Source organism: Hemibagrus wyckioides, linkage group LG26, assembly GCF_019097595.1.
Source record: "Hemibagrus wyckioides isolate EC202008001 linkage group LG26, SWU_Hwy_1.0, whole genome shotgun sequence".
Taxonomy (NCBI): domain Eukaryota; kingdom Metazoa; phylum Chordata; class Actinopteri; order Siluriformes; family Bagridae; genus Hemibagrus; species Hemibagrus wyckioides.
In genome coordinates, this window is record NC_080735.1 from 20870755 (window position 1) to 20891052 (window position 20298).

At 39.9% G+C, this 20298-nt stretch overlaps 2 protein-coding genes across 2 annotated transcripts in view; one reads left to right on the forward strand and one right to left on the reverse strand.

The window, feature by feature from the left end:
- The window catches only part of LOC131347169 (tumor necrosis factor ligand superfamily member 6), a 20590-nt gene extending 11279 nt beyond the window's left edge, over positions 1 to 9311 (forward strand). The window contains exons 5-8 of the mRNA XM_058381103.1: positions 4778 to 4805; positions 5175 to 5252; positions 7202 to 7427; positions 7616 to 9311. Coding sequence (XP_058237086.1) covers positions 4778 to 4805; positions 5175 to 5252; positions 7202 to 7427; positions 7616 to 7781 — 498 coding nt within the window. The 3' untranslated portion in view covers positions 7782 to 9311. The remainder of the gene's footprint in view (positions 1 to 4777; positions 4806 to 5174; positions 5253 to 7201; positions 7428 to 7615) is intronic.
- A 7261-nt stretch (positions 9312 to 16572) lies between these two features.
- Positions 16573 to 19420, reverse strand: LOC131347173 (uncharacterized). The gene is made up of 3 exons (XM_058381105.1): positions 18931 to 19420; positions 18028 to 18061; positions 16573 to 17719 (listed from the first exon to the last, which is right to left on the reverse strand). Exons 1-3 carry the CDS (start codon positions 19168 to 19170, stop codon positions 17319 to 17321), a joined length of 675 nt encoding a protein of 224 aa, XP_058237088.1. The 5' UTR covers positions 19171 to 19420; the 3' UTR covers positions 16573 to 17318.
- Positions 19421 to 20298: the final 878 nt, after the last annotated feature.

Sequence of the window (20298 nt, forward strand, 5' to 3'; positions counted from 1 at the left end):
CATGTGTGTGTATATTTGTGTGTATTCATGTGTGTGTATTTGTCTGTATTCATGTGTGTGTATATTTGTGTGTATTCATGTGTGTGTATTTGTCTGTATTCATGTGTGTGTATTTGTGTGTATTCATGTGTGTGTATTTGTCTGTATTCATGTGTGTGTATTTGTGTGTATTCGTGTGTGTGTATATTTGTGTGTATTCATGTGTGTGTATTTGTCTGTATTCGTGTGTGTGTATATTTGTGTGTATTCGTGTGTGTATTTGTGTGTATTCGTGTGTGTGTATATTTGTGTGTATTCATGTGTGTGTATTTGTCTGTATTCATGTGTGTGTATATTTGTGTGTATTCGTGTGTGTGTATTTGTGTGTATTCATGTGTGTGTATATTTGTGTGTATTCATGGGTGTGTATTTGTCTGTATTCATGTGTGTGTATATTTGTGTGTATTCATGTGTGTGTATTTGTCTGTATTCATGTGTGTGTATTTGTGTGTATTCGTGTGTGTGTATATTTGTGTGTATTCATGGGTGTGTATTTGTCTGTATTCATGTGTGTGTATATTTGTGTGTATTCATGGGTGTGTATTTGTCTGTATTCATGTGTGTGTATATTTGTGTGTATTCATGTGTGTGTATTTGTCTGTATTCGTGTGTGTGTATTTGTGTGTATTCGTGTGTGTGTATATTTGTGTGTATTCATGTGTGTGTATTTGTCTGTATTCGTGTGTGTGTATTTGTGTGTATTCATGTGTGTGTATATTTGTGTGTATTCATGGGTGTGTATTTGTCTGTATTCATGTGTGTGTATATTTGTGTGTATTCGTGTGTGTGTATTTGTGTGTATTCATGTGTGTGTATATTTGTGTGTATTCATGTGTGTGTATTTGTGTGTATTCGTGTGTGTGTGTTTGTGTGTATTCGTGTGTGTGTATATTTGTCTGTATTTGTGTGTGTGTATATTTGTGTGTATTCATGTGTGTGTATTTGTGTGTATTCGTGTGTGTGTATATTTGTGTGTATTCATGTGTGTATATTTGTGTGTATTCATGTGTGTGTATTTGTGTGTATTCGTGTGTGTATATTTGTGTGTATTCATGTGTGTGTATTTGTCTGTATTCATGTGTGTGTATATTTGTGTGTATTCGTGTGTGTGTATTTGTGTGTATTCATGTGTGTGTATATTTGTGTGTATTCATGGGTGTGTATTTGTCTGTATTCATGTGTGTGTATATTTGTGTGTATTCATGTGTGTGTATTTGTCTGTATTCATGTGTGTGTATTTGTGTGTATTCGTGTGTGTGTATATTTGTGTGTATTCATGGGTGTGTATTTGTCTGTATTCATGTGTGTGTATATTTGTGTGTATTCATGGGTGTGTATTTGTCTGTATTCATGTGTGTGTATATTTGTGTGTATTCATGTGTGTGTATTTGTCTGTATTCGTGTGTGTGTATTTGTGTGTATTCGTGTGTGTGTATATTTGTGTGTATTCATGTGTGTGTATTTGTCTGTATTCGTGTGTGTGTATTTGTGTGTATTCATGTGTGTGTATATTTGTGTGTATTCATGGGTGTGTATTTGTCTGTATTCATGTGTGTGTATATTTGTGTGTATTCGTGTGTGTGTATTTGTGTGTATTCATGTGTGTGTATATTTGTGTGTATTCATGTGTGTGTATTTGTGTGTATTCGTGTGTGTGTGTTTGTGTGTATTCGTGTGTGTATATTTGTCTGTATTTGTGTGTGTGTATATTTGTGTGTATTCATGTGTGTGTATTTGTGTGTATTCGTGTGTGTGTATATTTGTGTGTATTCATGTGTGTATATTTGTGTGTATTCATGTGTGTGTATTTGTGTGTATTCGTGTGTGTATATTTGTGTGTATTCATGTGTGTGTATTTGTCTGTATTCGTGTGTGTGTATTTGTGTGTATTCGTGTGTGTATATTTGTGTGTATTCGTGTGTGTATTTGTGTGTATTCGTGTGTGTGTATATTTGTGTGTATTCATGTGTGTGTATTTGTCTGTATTCATGTGTGTGTATATTTGTGTGTATTCGTGTGTGTGTATTTGTGTGTATTCATGTGTGTGTATATTTGTGTGTATTCATGGGTGTGTATTTGTCTGTATTCATGTGTGTGTATATTTGTGTGTATTCGTGTGTGTGTATTTGTGTGTATTCATGTGTGTGTATATTTGTGTGTATTCATGTGTGTGTATTTGTCTGTATTCATGTGTGTGTATATTTGTGTGTATTCATGTGTGTGTATTTGTCTGTATTCATGTGTGTGTATATTTGTGTGTATTCATGTGTGTGTATTTGTCTGTATTTGTGTGTGTGTATATTTGTGTGTATTCGTGTGTGTGTATTTGTCTGTATTCGTGTGTGTGTATATTTGTCTGTATTTGTGTGTGTGTATATTTGTGTGTATTCGTGTGTGTGTGTATTTGTCTGTATTCGTGTGTGTGTATATTTGTGTGTATTCGTGTGTGTGTATTTGTCTGTATTCATGTGTGTGTATTTGTCTGTATTCGTGTGTGTGTATTTGTGTGTATTCGTGTGTGTGTATTTGTGTGTGTGTATATTTGTGTGTATTCGTGTGTGTGTATTTGTCTGTATTCGTGTGTGTGTATATTTGTGTGTATTCATGTGTGTGTATTTGTCTGTATTCATGTGTGTGTATTTGTGTGTATTTGTGTGTGTGTATATTTGTGTGTATTCGTGTGTGTGTATATTTGTCTGTATTTGTGTGTGTGTATATTTGTGTGTATTCGTGTGTGTGTATATTTGTGTGTATTCATGTGTGTGTATTTGTGTGTATTCGTGTGTGTATATTTGTGTGTATTCGTGTGTGTGTATATTTGTCTGTATTCATGTGTGTGTATTTGTCTGTATTCGTGTGTGTGTATATTTGTGTGTATTCATGTGTGTGTATTTGTGTGTATTCATGTGTGTGTATTTGTGTGTATTCATGTGTGTGTATTTGTGTGTATTCGTGTGTGTGTATATTTGTGTGTATTCGTGTGTGTTTATATTTGTGTGTATTCATGTGTGTGTATTTGTGTGTATTCATGTGTGTGTATTTGTGTGTATTCATGTGTGTGTATTTGTGTGTATTCGTGTGTGTATTTGTGTGTATTCGTGTGTGTATATTTGTGTGTATTCGTGTGTGTATATTTGTGTGTATTCGTGTGTGTATATTTGTGTGTATTCGTGTGTGTATATTTGTGTGTATTCGTGTGTGTATATTTGTGTGTATTCGTGTATATTTGTGTGTATTTGTGTGTGTGTGTATATATATATATATATGTGTGTATTTGTGTGTATTCGTGTGTGTATATTTGTGTGTATTCGTGTGTGTATATTTGTGTGTATTCGTGTGTGTATATTTGTGTGTATTCGTGTATATTTGTGTGTATTTGTGTGTGTGTGTATATATATATATATATATGTGTGTATTTGTGTGTATTCGTGTGTGTGTATATTTGTGTGTATTCGTGTGTGTGTATATTTGTGTGTATTCATGTGTGTATATTTGTGTATTCGTGTGTGTGTATATTTGTGTGTATTCGTGTGTGTGTATATTTGTGTGTATTCGTGTGTGTATATTTGTCTGTATTCATGTGTGTATATTTGTGTATTCGTGTGTGTGTATATTTGTGTGTATTCGTGTGTGTGTATATTTGTGTGTATTCGTGTGTGTATATTTGTGTGTATTTGTGTGTGTGTATTTGTGTGTATTCGTGTGTGTGTATATTTGTGTGTATTCGTGTGTGTATATTTGTGTGTATTTGTGTGTGTGTATTTGTGTGTATTCGTGTATATTTGTGTGTATTTGTGTGTGTGTGTATATATATATATATATATATGTGTGTATTTGTGTGTATTCGTGTGTGTATATTTGTCTGTATTCATGTGTGTATATTTGTGTATTCGTGTGTGTGTATATTTGTGTGTATTCGTGTGTGTATATTTGTGTGTATTTGTGTGTGTGTATTTGTGTGTATTCGTGTGTGTGTATATTTGTGTGTATTCGTGTGTGTATATTTGTGTGTATTCGTGTATATTTGTGTATATATGTGTGTATTCGTGTATATTTGTGTGTATTTGTGTGTATTCGTGTGTATTTGTGTATATATGTGTGTATTTGTGTATATTTGTGTGTATTTGTGTGTATTCGTGTGTATTTGTGTATATATGTGTGTATTCGTGTATATTTGTGTGTATTTGTGTGTATTCGTGTGTGTGTATATTTGTCTGTATTCATGTGTGTATATTTGTGTGTTCATGTGTGTATATTTGTCTGTATTCATGTGTGTGTATTTGTCTGTATTCATGTGTGTGTATTTGTCTGTATTCGTGTGTGTGTATATTTGTGTGTATTCGTGTGTGTGTATATTTGTGTGTATTCGTGTGTGTGTATATTTGTGTGTATTCGTGTGTGTGTATATTTGTGTGTATTCGTGTGTGTGTATATTTGTGTGTATTCGTGTGTGTGTATATTTGTGTGTATTCGTGTGTGTGTATATTTGTGTGTATTCGTGTGTGTGTATATTTGTGTGTATTCGTGTGTGTGTATATTTGTGTGTATTCGTGTGTGTGTATATTTGTGTGTATTCGTGTGTGTGTATATTTGTTTGTATTCATGTGTGTGTATTTGTCTGTATTTGTGTGTGTGTGTATTTGTCTGTATTTGTGTGTGTGTATATTTGTGTGTATTCGTGTGTGTGTATATTTGTGTGTATTGATGCATGCTAACAATCCCACTGCTTCATTTTCAGGGAGAAAACAATACCTGGGATGATTCTGGTACAGAAACACACACTGCATTACTGCACACAACTCTGTTTATTTATTACTGTTTTTAATTTATTATTGTTTTTTTGTTTTTTTTAAATTATTTTGTTTATTTATTATTGTGTTTCTTTTTTTATTTAATGTGTTTACTTATTTTATTTTTATATTATTTATTCAATTATTATTTTTTTTATCATTGTTTTTTATTATTTTGTTTATTTATCATTTTTTTTATTTATTACTGTGTTTATTTGTGTATTTGTGTTTAATTATTGTGTTTATTCATTGTGTTTACTTATTATTGTTTAATTTATTATTGTTTATTATTATTGTGTTTATTTATTATTGTGTTATTTGTATTTATTTGTTGTGTCTCTCCAGGTTTTAACAAAACTCCACAGCCGATCACCAAATCTGAAACTGAGACCAAAACAGCTGCATTTCTGCATCTAATGCACCGTGAGACACATACACACACACACACACACACACTATACACAAACACTATACACACATTATACACACACTATACAGACACACTATACACACTACACACACACTATACACACACACACATACACACAGACTATACACACACTATACACACACTACACACACACTATACACACACCTCACACACACAGACTATACACACACCTCACACACACAGACTATACACAAACACTATACACACACTACACACACACACTACACACACACACTATACACACAGTATACACACACTATACACACATTATACACACACGATACACACACTATACATGCACACTATACACACACATACTATACACACACACTATACACACACAACACACACTATATACACACACTATACACATACTATATACACACACTATATACACACACTATACACATACTATATACACACACTATACACACACTATACACACACTATACACACACTATACGCACACCTCACACACACAGACTATACACAAACACTATACACACACTACACACACACACTACACACACACACTATACACACAGTATACACACACTATACACACATTATACACACACGATACACACACTATACATGCACACTATACACACACATACTATACACACACACACTATACACACACAACACACTATATACACACACTATACACATACTGTATACACACACTATACACACACCTCACACACAGACTATACACACACTATACACACACCTCACACACAGACTATACACACACCTCACACACACAGACTATACACAAACACTATACACACACTACACACACACACTATACACACAGTATACACACACTATACACACATTATACACACACGATACACACACTATACATGCACACTATACACACACATACTATACACACACACACTATACACACACAACACACACTATATACACACACTATACACATACTATATACACACACTATACACACACTATACACACACCTCACACACAGACTATACACACACCTCACACACACAGACTATACACAAACACTATACACACACTACACACACACACTACACACACACACTATACACACAGTATACACACACTATACACACATTATACACACACGATACACACACTATACATGCACACTATACACACACATACTATACACACACACTATACACACACAACACACACTATATACACACACTATACACATACTATATACACACACTATATACACACACTATACACATACTATATACACACACTATACACACACTATACACACACTATATACACACACAGTACACACACAGAACTCGTGGTGAAAGTCGCACACATTCAAACCATTGGTGAAGAAATTGCTGCACTAGCATTTCATATCAGCCACAAAGACCACTTTAAAAAAAGTTTCCTGTCCTCATTCATTACGCTCACCAGCCTGACACGTCACAGCCGTGGTCTGACCGGGTCATGTGGATGTGATGGTCAGGTGTCCAGGTGAGGAGACATCCAGGTTATGTGTAATAATTAGAAATCTCCTGACACCTGGAGGAGATTCGTCCTCTTCATTATTATTATACTATTCATTATTATATTATATCTCAGTGTAGTTTCACCCCACAGACAGCAGGGGGCACTGAACATTACACAAGCTGGTCTTCTACAGTGAACTTTGATTGGTTAATAATGGTTAAAAACAACATGGTTGCCAGTGAGAACCTTCACCATCACTATATTTAACACACGCACACACACAAGCACACACATGCACACAGGCACTTACACACACATTCTCATGCACTTTCCCACACATACACACACATATTCATGCACTCTCTCTCTCCCTCTATCTCACACACACACACACACACACACACACAGACAGCAGTACTAATCCTGTGTGTTGATGTGTTTGTTGCAGCCCCGACCTCAGAGCTGGGGGTGATACAGTGGAGTGAAAATGGCTTTCCTGCGTTCACACACAATTTCAGCTACAGAAACGGAAGCCTGGTGATCCAGAGAGAAGGCTTCTACTACCTGTTCTCCAAAGTGTCCTTCACAAACAACTGCAACACCTTCAAGCACGAGGTCAAACTGAACTCATCACGATACAGCAACGTCCCCATCAGCCTGATGGTGGACAACAGGTACACACACACACACACACACACCTGACAGATGTGTGAGAGCTGAGAAACGAACTAGGACAAGAACCCAGCGGTTCCCTCAGGTCCCTTCCTGTTTTGGAACACTCTGCATGAAGTAGGTTATAGGGGTAGTGTTAGGATGGTCCTGTGGTTGATGTGCGGTTGTGATGCTGTGTGTTTGCATGCAGGCACAGCTCCCTGAACCAGATGAAGGCTCATGACAGGAACCACTGCAGCAGCTACCTGGGCGGAGTCTTCCTGCTGCACAGAAAGGAGGAGGTGTTCGTCTCGGTCGATAAGAGCTGCTTGTCAGAAGGATCGAGCGAAAACTTCTTTGGTGGTTTCATGATATAGCGTATAAACACAAACATCACACAAGTGTGCACTTTTTAAAAATAAAAAAAAAAAGTAATATATATATCTATAATATTTAACTTTTTAGTATTTGACAAGCAGGAAGTATTTATTGAAACAGAACCACAGCATGGTACACATGCTGTAAGAGCAGGGGTCCCCAACCACCAGAACTGGGCCACGGATCATTTGGTACTGAGCTGCAGATCATTTGGTACTGGGCTGCAGATCATTTTTTACTGGGCTGCAGATCATTTTTTACTGGGCTGCAGATCATTTGGTACTGGGCTGCAGATCATTTGGTACTGGGCTGCAGATCATTTTTTACTGGGCTGCAGATCATTTGGTACTGGGCTGCAGATCATTTTTTACTGGGCTGCAGATCATTTGGTACTGGGCTGCAGATCATTTTTTACTGGGCTACAGATCATTTGGTACTGGGCTGCAGATCATTTGGTACTGGGCTGCAGATCATTTTTTACTGGGCTGCAGATCATTTGGTACTGGGCTGCAGATCATTTGGTACTGGGCTGCAGATCATTTGGTACTGGGCTGCAGATCATTTTTTACTGGGCTGCAGATCATTTGGTACTGGGCTGCAGATCATTTTTTACTGGGCTGCAGATCATTTTTTACTGGGCTGCAGATCATTTTTTACTGGGCTGCAGATCATTTGGTACTGGGCTGCAGATCATTTGGTACTGGGCTGCAGATCATTTGGTACTGGGCTGCAGATCATTTGGTACTGGGCTGCAGATCATTTGGTACCGGGCTGTAAAGAAACAATAAACTTATAATTTTAAATATATAACTTAAAATCCATACTTCTGTAAGTCCGCAAACTATCACATGCTAAAATGTCACTAGAGAGCTCCCCCATCAATCACCCCACAAGCCCCCCATAACCCCCCTCCCCTGCCCCAGGCCTTGGAACAGTTGTCCAGTCTCAAATTGGTCCATGGTACAAAACAAGGGTTGGGGAACCCTGCTGTAAAGGGAATCATGGTGTGGTTCTGCCACCTGGGTGTGAACTGGCATGAACCTGGCGGTCCCCATCAAGGTGGAGGAGTGAACTTTTGGCGAGAAGAAGACTCGACTCTGTAATTTATTGAGATACGAGCTGCTAAACTGACCCTCAATCTTAAAACTGAGGCAACACACAAAGCTGAAATGCTGCAGTGTTCTGGATCTCTTGACCTAAATGAGATACTCATTATTTATGTAATTATACAGTGTCCTCCTGTCTGAGTGGAAGGAAGTGGAGACGAGTGTGTAGATCGTCTGAGGGAGCAGGAGCCGGGATTACACACTTAAAAAAATATAGTCAGAGGCCAGGAATTATTTATTTTGCCGTATAGTGTTGACTGTATTTCTCAGGGTAATTGTTTTAAACCATTTTCTTCTCCCTGAGCCATGATGTGTTTTATTTTTTCTGAACAGATAATGATTTGGATTTTGTTATCGCTGTTAAATGTCAAATCACATCTTTGTCTTCATGTAAGGAAAAAATAAACAAATATATATATATTTGCTTCATCGTTTCAGACTGATTCAGAGCTGAAGTGTGGAACTGAGAATCTCTTACAATAGATAAATAATCTGTTAACATTAACATTCCCCCCCCCCCCCACACACACACTCCTTCAGTGTTAACTAAACAGGCTAGGCAGATGAGTTTCAGCTAGTTATGTTAGCCAGGTTACAGTGATGTCATGGAGTGAGTTATGTAACTCGGATTGTTAGCCAGATGTAGAAAATGAATGTAATTGCTTGAAGTCTTGTAGCGAGCTGGGCAGCAGTGCAAGTGAACTACTGAATATTACATTCTTCCTGGAACAAAAAACTGTGGGATCTGGAAACTTCCAGGTTTATGGTAAAACTGAGAAAGCTGATGACTAACATTTTTGGCACGTTGTTGAGGTCAAATTCTTGTGTTTAATGAAGCTGAAAATCTTTTTTCTTATATATATATCTTATAGCTATATTATCTTTGAAAAAGCCTCACAAGACATGGGGGCAAAATTAAAGCAGCGTAGCATAAAACAAAGTCTATAAGCATTCATCATAAACAGTTAAAAAATAAATGAATATTCAAAATAATAAATAGCAGTAATAATAATAAGAATTAAACAAGTTACTTTCATCAAGTAAATTGCTTTATTGGGCTTCTCTAAGGTGAGCTTAAGAGCAGAAGAAGAAAATCAAATCAGTCAATCAGACCTAAATGAGTCTGAGGGACGATAAAAAGACCAGACCATCTGAGGAGAAGAGGAAGACTAATGAGGAGCTGAAGAATTTTATAACTGACACAATATCCTGACAGGAAGTTAGTGCAAGGACACAAAAAAAGGAATTGATGTAATCGCATGTCCTGGACCTGGACCTTTTAAGTAGCCATTATTTGTCACATGTACAGTGAAATACTTCCTTCACATATCCCATTCTTAGAAGTTGGGGTCAGAGTGCAGGGTCAGCCATGATGCTGCACCCCTGGAGCAGGAAAAGGGCCCGATGATGGCAGCTTGGCAGTGCTCGGGCTTCAACCCTGGTCAACAACCCAAAGCCTTAACCACTTGAGCTACCACCACTCACATGCTTTTGCACATGTATATGACTGTAGCTGAAGAGACCTGCAACAAGCAGAGCTTTGTAACAATCAGGGTGAGAACAGTCTGGTGTAACGAAAAAAAAAGAAGAAGCTTTATTATCACCACACATGCATTACAGCACAGTGGAATTCTTTTCTTTGCATATCCCAGTTGAGGAAGTTGCGGTCAGAGAGCAGGAGCAGTGAGAGGGTTAAGGGACTTGCTCAGTTCCCCAACAGTGGAGCTTGAACCCTGATCCTCCAATCAACAACCCAGAGCCTTAGCCACTTGAGCTAAAGTAACGCACATGAGGTTCAAACCTGCATCAAATAGACTTCATTCTAATCTCTGAAGCAAAGCCAAAAGGCTTTAAAGCCGATCAATTCAGGTACAGTTGAAGAGGCAGGTTTATGACGCTGGTGAGGAGAATCAGTGAGCGTCAGTGCGGTCATGTTACTGTCAAAACAAAGCAAAATATCAGCAAAGAACCAGACAAGTTTAACTTATTTTAATCTTCTCATGGAAATCTGCCCAGACCTTATGGGTAAAACTGCACGTAAGAGTGGGGATTCTGTCTCGGCTCCGTCGCTCTGATAGCCTGGCCTGTTCAGACTTGTTCTATCGAATGAGTAAGAAGCGCAAAGCTTACTATAAATTGTGCTGCAGTGGGTTATACATTGGTATTTCTGCATCCTGCATCTACAGCCTACACAAACGGTGTTGCTAAGCAGGGAGGAAGTATACAGGAATAAGATAAGATCAGTTTCTTACTATACATTAGTCATCTTTTAAGAACTAGACTCAGATTAAAATGCTTGTCATGGTTGAGATGGAAGAGGTGATGCTGATGGAACATATTGTAAAAACCTCAACCTGGAGTGTGGGGGAGGGGGGATTAGGGGCAAAAAAAAAAGAATATGAAGTAAAAAAAAACAGCTTGATACAAATCAATTATCGTGCAACAATAAAGCATTAAAACTCATTCGCTGAGAAGAGAAGTTCATTGCATCCAAAAACAGTGTCAGAAGAATAAAGCAACCTTGCAAGCAGGTTATCTGTCATCTGTTTTCTCACTTTCAAAACCTTCGCCTACACACTGTGCAGAGACGCAGAGAGAGAGAGAGCGGGATAGACAGCGTATGGGAGAGAGAGATCACAACATCTGAGAGAGGAAGTGGTGAAAGAGAGAGAGAGGGAGAGAGAGAGAGATTGAGAGAGAGAGAGAGGGGAAAGAAAAGGGGGGTAAGATGGGTTTGTATTATGCAATGCTGACTCAGTGGTTTTCTGCAGCCTCTGCTGAACTTTCCAGAAGGTAGCCACAAACAAACAACTGAGACGCAGTTTATTTTTTTTGTCTTCCGAAAGTGAGAGAATGAAATGATTGCCTCAGGGAAAAAAGAAAACAAAAAAAAACTTTTGACAAGAAGCCACCCACTCGTTTTTTTTTTCTCCCTCGCGTAGCTCTTTCACTTTGGACCACTTTGGTTTTAGATATATTTATAACCAAATAACCTGAATAATATCTGCTCAGTGCTGAGGTCTGTCCTCTGCAGCTGTGCAGCGACTGGACATCACTTCTTGTGTATATTCAGTGAATGGAGTCAATCTGTTCTGGAATAATTTAACCTGATATATTTGTTAATCTTCCTCATTCCACGATCTCTGCTTGGACCTGTATCTGGATTTTCTATATTGACTTAGATTTGTCTCTGACGTGTGGAATTTGTCTTGTCTTGGCCACTGGTTTTATTAATGAATGTCTTGTTCTACAGTCAGAAGGGCATTTGATGGTTTTGTGTGTGATCTTGACTGAGACTTAATCCTAGAAAGATTCTTTAAACAACGAGAACCGCAGTATATTTACGAAGATCTGCACCAAAACTGATCGTATCAGCAAATTAAGCCCCGAGAATGCTGAGTATGACACATGGCACATTTCCCCAACGTAACGACTGAGACTTGTGGCAGATCTTTGAAATGTTGTGTTAATTCTCAGGGCTCCCAGAATTCAAGTTCTCGAACCATTCAGTGTGAGAACACACCACTACACAAATCCACTGGTGTCCAGGTTTACTGGATGTTCAGTGTACAGGTTTCCTGTTTCCCAGGATTACTTTTGTATCAACCTGTAGTCATAGCTCATATTTTCACACTAGGCCTAAGGCAAGAATATACCCCTGATGGGGCAAAAATCCATTGCATGGTGCCTTGTTCAGACCAACTCACACCTAAGGGCAGTGTAGTGCAGTCTGTCCACCTTCTGGTATGTTTTTGGGATACTGTCCCCTCAGCTCAGGGTCGAACTCTGGAGCTGTGGATTTGTGTGCTTGTATGTATGAAGGTTTTTTGAACAATGCTGTTGCCGGTAAATCTACAGTGTGAAAATATGTAACTCCAGAAACCGGAGTGAATTCTGCAAGGTGGGCTGTCTGCTTACATAACTGCCAGTAAAACTGCCAGTCTTCAACCGGCTAAATTCTCAGGTGTGCAGCTTTGATGTCAGTTGGTTTTAATCAATTGATCTGTTGAATCAAGATCATAATCAATGTAGGTGTTCAGGGCAGGAAACACCCTCCTGCAAGATCTCTTAAATCTCCTTCTCAAGACAAAATCATGCAGTAATGGACCTCCGGTGATTCAGAGGATAAAGTCAGCTGGAGACGACTCACCAGACTGTGGCCCCGCTGACATCTTTCATTCTCCCTGTCTCAGACGGCAGACATGTTCTTCTGAAGAAATTTACTTCCATTTCCCGAAACTGTGAGCAACACGTCAGGGCGCTTAAATTCTCCGCAGACTGAAAGTTAACGCCTTCACTGTTGCTCCTTTACTATTCTTCTACTCTGCTCTAGTCTTTCTATTCGGATTTATTCAGATCATCGATCTCTTGTGATCAGAGACGGTATATAGCGGGATATAGCGATTCATTGAGGTCAGGCCCTCTGCAGGCCATGCCATATTTCCTTCCATATTTCACTCTGAAACAGTTGTATTAATCTTGGCACCAATGCAATAAAATGCCAGAGTGGAAATTTCCTTCAGGTTGCCACATGATATAAAGCAGTTCCATTTTGAGTGCAGTGTCACAGCGGATGCACGAAGGTAGGGCCTCAACTAGGTAAAGCCACACCGTGCTCTTCACAGGAAGACAAAGTCATTTTGACATCTGTCATCTTTCTGTAGATTTAGGATCAACAACCCACACGCACAGCCAATCCTGACTAAATCTGTGTTTTTTCCTAAACAGGAAACGACTCAGAACGGACCGGTCAATATTCCTGGGATAGAACTCCGGATCTGTGACCATCCTCATCAGGATCCTTACTGAAGACAAAAACATATGAAAAAGATCTCAGATGAGATTTACCGGATTGTGGATTTCATTTCAAGGGATGAAGGACTCCATTCAGTCCAACTTCAGCCTAATTTATCAAACCAGTAAGGGAAGTAAAGATCTACCAACTCATTACATTTCAGAGCAAGAGACATGGAACCCTGTGTAGGTTTTCTTTCTCTCTTTCTTTCTCTTTTTATCCTTGTGTTTCTTTAAACCTGTGAAAAATGCTAATGTAAAAACTGAAAGATGTTGAACAGGTAAGAGTGTGTGTCTGTACCATATGCCTGATTTCTGTGGCTGCGTGGTCAGAAATGAAACCATGCTAGTTGAGTTGCCTGTAAGTGACGTGTGCCAGTGTGTGTGTGAGAATAGAAGAAGTCTTTATTTTTCTCACACATACATTACAGCACAGAGAGATTCTTTCTTCACTTTGGAAGGTGAGAGTGCATGGTCAGTTGTGATGGAGCAGAGAGGGTTAAGGGCCTGGCTTAGGGGCCCAGCAGTGGCAGGTCGGCAGAGCTGGGGCACGGATCTTCCGATCATCAACCACAGTGGAAATTTCCTTCAGGTTCCTTCTTGACACATGATATAAAGCAGTTACATTTTGAGTGTAGTGTCAAAGCGGATATATATGTATATATATATATATATAACGTGTGTGTGTGTGTGTGTGTGTATGTGTGTGTGTGTCTTTTCAGCGAAATTTCCCCCTTGCTGTCGGAAACTTCCGGCTTTCATTAACGCAGGTTTCCAGTTCAGGACAGCGGACGGCGATGTGGAAATCACACTCTGTCACACGCAGGGAAAAACAAAAAAAAAAAAGCTGTGACTTTTGTCACTTCCACATCATTTACCACACAGAGCATCAGTTACTGACCTCAGCACATCAACACCCACCTCGTATGAACAGCTTCAGCATTATAGTTAATCAGAACCCACACGCTGTGTGTGTGTGTGTGTGTGTGTGTGTGTGTGTGTGTGTGTGTAGTAAGACATTTTGATGCCTGGTGTTTTAAGTCTTTCATGTGACTTGCAGCTGTGGCGTTTTTTTTTCTTTTTTTAGCCTGATGACGAACCCTAGTCACTTCTGCATAGGGTATTTCAACACAAACTAAACATCACGCTAATCAGTGTGGAAATTGTCCTGCGCGATATTTTACTAGCATCGTTCTTCTTAGATTAGCGAAACCTGCTAACTGTAACTAGCCTCATACACTCACATGAAGCACTAACGGTCTCGATGCTAACTCTGTCCAAGCTTCATTTTCCTTCAGAATGTCTCTTCTCAAAGAGTCAATGAAACAAGTTTTTAAGATAAATCCACGCTGAAGCCACAGTTATATCTCACGGTTTAGCTGCTTTATCGCGTCTCGTAGCGAATTTGCGCATAATTTGTCATTCATCAAGCTGTGTCTTTGTCACTTTCTTGGTGAACTCACTGCTGGTGCTCACTGTTACGTGGAATTATGTAGAAAAAGCTTTCCCACTTTGTAGCTTGCTAGTATTAATGTACGGCGAGACCACCGGTACTAGCTGTCATTTAACCTGTATCTGTGTATCACCTTCAGACTCGTCGTGAACCACACCCTGATACACCTAATGAAATTTCGGCAATGATGGAAACTCTGACAGAACAGAATTGTTGGAAAAACTGGTAACATGGCGTGCTTCATTGTACCACTAGAGGGTGTCATTTTGACACATTGTCCTGGTGTCTAGTGTACTGGGAATGTGCTTTTTGGGGCAAGTAGACTACTGAAATCCCACAATGCACTGCACTATAAGGTAGTGTGAAAATATTGCAAATGCTCTACAGATTCTGATCTATATAGTGAATAAGGAAAGCTGTTCACTCGCTAATGACCGCGCTTGACGGAGGCTGGTATTTAGATTTATATATATGGCCTAGATAGTGAATACGGTGTGTGATTTGGGACAGGTCCATCCTTAAAACCAACAATGCACTCAGTAGGGTAGTGTCTAAACAGTGTACCCTCGTGTTAATCGTGTAAACGGCCTGCTGGCTGAGACAGGGGTCAGGGAACAGGTGTAATCTGGCCACCAAATTATTTACATTCAACTTTTATTGTGGACTGAACCGAGTTCAAAAAATGTAGAATAGAGTGCTAGTTCCTATTACTCCACTAGGGGGCAAATTACAGCAACACCTTCAGAGCTGTAACGTCAGCTACTGACGAAACCCGCTAATGACGTAATTCTTCATTCTCAAGCCAAAAAAATGACGCTGTAGTTCTTTCTCTTCCCGAAAGAGTTTTTTTAATGGTTGTTGTTGTTGTTGTTGATTGCTCTTGTATTGTGTAATTGTGTATTGTGTGTCTAAAAGTATCTGCACCCCTGACTGTTAACCCTGTATATGCTTGTTGAAATTCTCACTCCACATTTATTTCAACAGCTCCACTCTGCTTTACTCTTCTGGAAGGTTCTCCACTAGATGTTGGATTGTGTCTGTGGGGATTAGTGATCAGAGCATTAGTGAGATCAGACTCCAGGTCCAGTTCATCCCAAAGGTGTTCAGTAGGGCTTGATTCAGAGTCAGGGACATCATCATGCTGGAGCAGGGTTTGGACTCTTGGACTGTAAAGCTCCACACAGAGACGTTCAGTACAACTGTGCACTTTTTACTTTGAGAAGAAGCACATATGGGTGAAATGAGTAGGTGTCCACAAACCTCTGCCCATATAGTGTGTAGTGAAGAGGGTGTAAGATTTAACACGTCTCTAGTGGTCAGGTAATGGTAGTGACTCTATCCAGCCTAGGTAGTGCACTGGGTACATGGTGTGAGACACGTATACACGAGCAGGAGATTATTTATGATAAGATGTATGTAGATGAAGGCACACCAGTTCAGACGTACAATAAAGTCCCTTTTATTGACTACATGATAGCATTACATTCCTGAATATAAAACCACATCACCGGTCTCCGTCAGAGAGACATTACGTTTTCGCCACATTGTGATAAAGACACGTACAGGGCATCTTGAGCTCCTATTTCAAGGCGCTAAGCTGTGATTAGCGCTTTGTGCCGGCTTTCAGCCATGTTGGCGGCTACGGTCTGTAGTGACGTCTACTCTTCAGCTACTGTGTAACAGTAAAAAATAACCTGCTGTCTTACAGTAAAACAGTTTTGTAACAAATGACATAAATATCAGAAGAATAAAAATACATATGTACAAACAGTATATAAATAGATGACTATAATTAGTATAAAAATATAAATAGTGCTTCGAGAAAGTTCTTCCTGAGAAAGCAGCGTCGATTGTCCAACATAACGCAATATCCAGGATGCATAATACTGTTATCAGTTATCATGGAAGCTTCAGATCATCGGTGCTTCATCTTTGGGATAGAAATCCCCAGAGGTTTTTGAGATGAAAGTTCCATTGAAAAACAAAAAAGTATAATATCGCGCTAATAAGCTGGCATTGTGATACAGAAGTACGTTTCACATCAGCGCCTTTCTAAAAGTGCAAAAATGAGAACCCTTGAGGTTTCTTCAAGCATTGTTCGAGTCAGCACCCTGTCATAGCATATAGATTCATATATAGTTCATACTCAGTGTCTACTGGATGGTGAAGATCTGCCCCATATTCTAATCCACCATGAACATGCCGAATCCGGAGTGGTTAAGCTCAAGCTTCCATCCGTCTGGTTTCACCGAGCCATGCATCCTGGCCATCAGCTGGCTTCCTTCTGTAAGACGAGGAATCACTGTCCAACATTTTTTCGCTACACGGTGAGAATGGTCAGTCTGCAGGTGAAGTGAGCAGGTCAGGAGCTCGTTGTTCGCATCATCAAAGAAGGTGACGCTGAGGGTTCCTTCACCACATCGATGAACGCAGGTCAGGTTCAGCTGAGTGTACAGGAAGTAGGTACCTTCCTTGTTCACCTTCAGCACTGCGTTCTTCTCATCATAGCTGTAGCTTGAGCCTACGGTGCTGGCGTTTCCGTACTGGATCGGCTCCCACACCACGCTGGCGTTTTCCAACACACCTGCAGGACGAAACATTCAGAGAGACACTTAGCACTTGTGTTTGAGTTCATCTGCATATCTTTAGACATGTGTTTAAAAATTAGGGAATACAATTAACACAAAGCTCTGCTGAGGAAAAGCTGTCTAAAAAACAATCACACTGAAAAATGTAGAATTTCTGATATATATGATATTGAGCTGTGATGAATTACTGTCACTTCACTGCGTATGCTTGCGATATGACTGTGTAGGATTTCTGACCACACTCATTAGGCTAGGTTCTGAAAGCCACAAAGAGATTAAAACTGAGGTAAAAGTGATCACTTACTGTAAACGGGAGAGAAGTAGGCAAAATTCTGCACCTGAAAGAAACAAAGCGAAAGAGAAAGACATTAATGATCAGATAAAATTAACCACTTTCTGCCTGCAGGCCATAACCACTTACTGCTCTGTGGGAAATAAAACAACACCTTGCCCACACGCTTGATGTTACCGCACTGAGAACATGCAGCAATCGATTCCAGCGGCTACGCAAAACCCTTAGGCTATGAATCAATCAATCTATGTTTCTAATATATATTTATATAAACACGTCTTTTAATATATGTTTCCATCTGGTGCTAACATGGCTAACAGTAATCCTGGAAGGTGCAGTACCTTGTACCTATCTCAGCTGTTGGCAACATGATCGTGTGTGATGGTTGTTGCACGTCTTAACACACTTAACATCAACTCTAACACAACTTAGCACACAACACAACAACAACATCAGCACATGCGGCTGAACTAAACTCGCTTCAGTAAACACATCACTCAGTAGTCTAGTAGTTCTGACTTCATGACAAAACTCCTGATCTGTTGTTTTTATTCGTATTCAACTGAAGTGAAGATGATGAATATCTGACCATGATAGCTCGTGCTGTTTGTGTGCTAGTTCCTCAATCACGTCACAAACATTTATCGAATAAAGGACCAGCTCTAGATGATAGGACTCATCTTAAAGTTTTGGCATTTTGCCCCGGGACAAGTGAAAGAAACGCGTTTGTTACTGATAAAGAGCTGGCTTCACGTCCACCTTGTTTACATCTGGCACGTGCACGGAGCAACACCTGGATACTGTCAATTATTACTAACACACAAGGAGTATGGAGGGAGTAGGGCGCAGTTTACTTCACACGCTAAACGATCTCTGGTTGATGTCCCACACCCGAACCGTGTCCCGTGATCTTACCTTGTAGGACGAGTCGAGTTTTGGGGGGATTTCGCTGATTATCGGGCTAATGGAGCCATCGGGGGGAGGGTGCCGGCGTTCCATCTCGGCGCGCAGGTCTTTCAGCATCCAGAACCCGAGCGCGGTTCCGGACAGCACCAGGACGAACAGGGTGATAACGGAGCAGAGCAGGAACACGTCCATACACCTGCTGCGCTGCCGAGGGACGGGCTGGAGGCTCTCCACGTCTGTAGATGACATTGTAGGGGTGATCAAAATAAATAAATAAGCGGCGTAGATGATGTTCTATGTCCCCTCCAAAATGTACTGCCGAAAAACAAAAGCTCGCGCTTATATCCAATGCGTTCTGAATGCGATCACTCTTGGCGTCTCGCGCACTTTTGAGTTCTAGGCGGCTTGAAATGATGGTTTATATCACAGATCAGAGACTGGAAAAGGAGGAAACGTTCGACGGATTTCCCTCCTCCTCCGCCCCCTCTTTTTCGAGTCACCCACGCTAAGGGAAGCAGCGAGTGAGAGAGAGAGAGAGAGAGAGAGAGAGAGAGAATAAGAAGAAGAAAAAACGAAAAACCTGTAGACTTTCCGCGGCTTTCACAGTTTCGCCTGTCTCTGATCCGTGACAGTGTCGCCCATTACGTTGTCGAGCAAAACTCATACTCATACTCGAACCCGGAAAAAAGAATCTCCTCTCTGGGTCTAACTCATCTTCATGAACACGCTGGAGGTCATAGAGCGCTTATAACAGGTGCAGGAGACTTGAATGGAGGTGTAAAGGAGGTGTAAAGGAGGTTCATAAACTGAAGCTGATCTTTATAAAGTGTCATGAACAGATGAACTGATACTGAAAATGGTCACTTAAATTAATAAAGAGTTCTTAATGAAACCACAGACCAGTCCAGGGGTCAGTTCAGCACTAGGTGATGGCAGTGGAGCAGTCAGGCTGGTAGTAAACAGGTATAGTGGTGCGATGTTTACAACATCAGGGAAAGATAGGAATAAGATTTCTTTTACAAGAACAACATGCTGTATCTCTCTGTCTCATCAGGAGCTTCTCTCTCTCTCTCTCTCTCTCTCTCTCTCTCTCTGATGAGATTTCCAGGTATTTCTCTCTGAAGTAAACAGTAAAGAGCAGATTAAGACCGCTGTTTGAGATCAGACTGTGTGTGGATGCAGGCATGCTGGAGAGGAGCGGTCACTGGGGCACTGAGACTGTGTCCCACCTGCAGGAGGAGTGGTCACTCACACCTTTACACCAGGAAAAACACAAATGCACACACACACACACACACATACATACATGACAACATGCATTGCATGTCACAATAATAATACACAATCATTTTGACCTAATAAGGACATAGAAGTGTG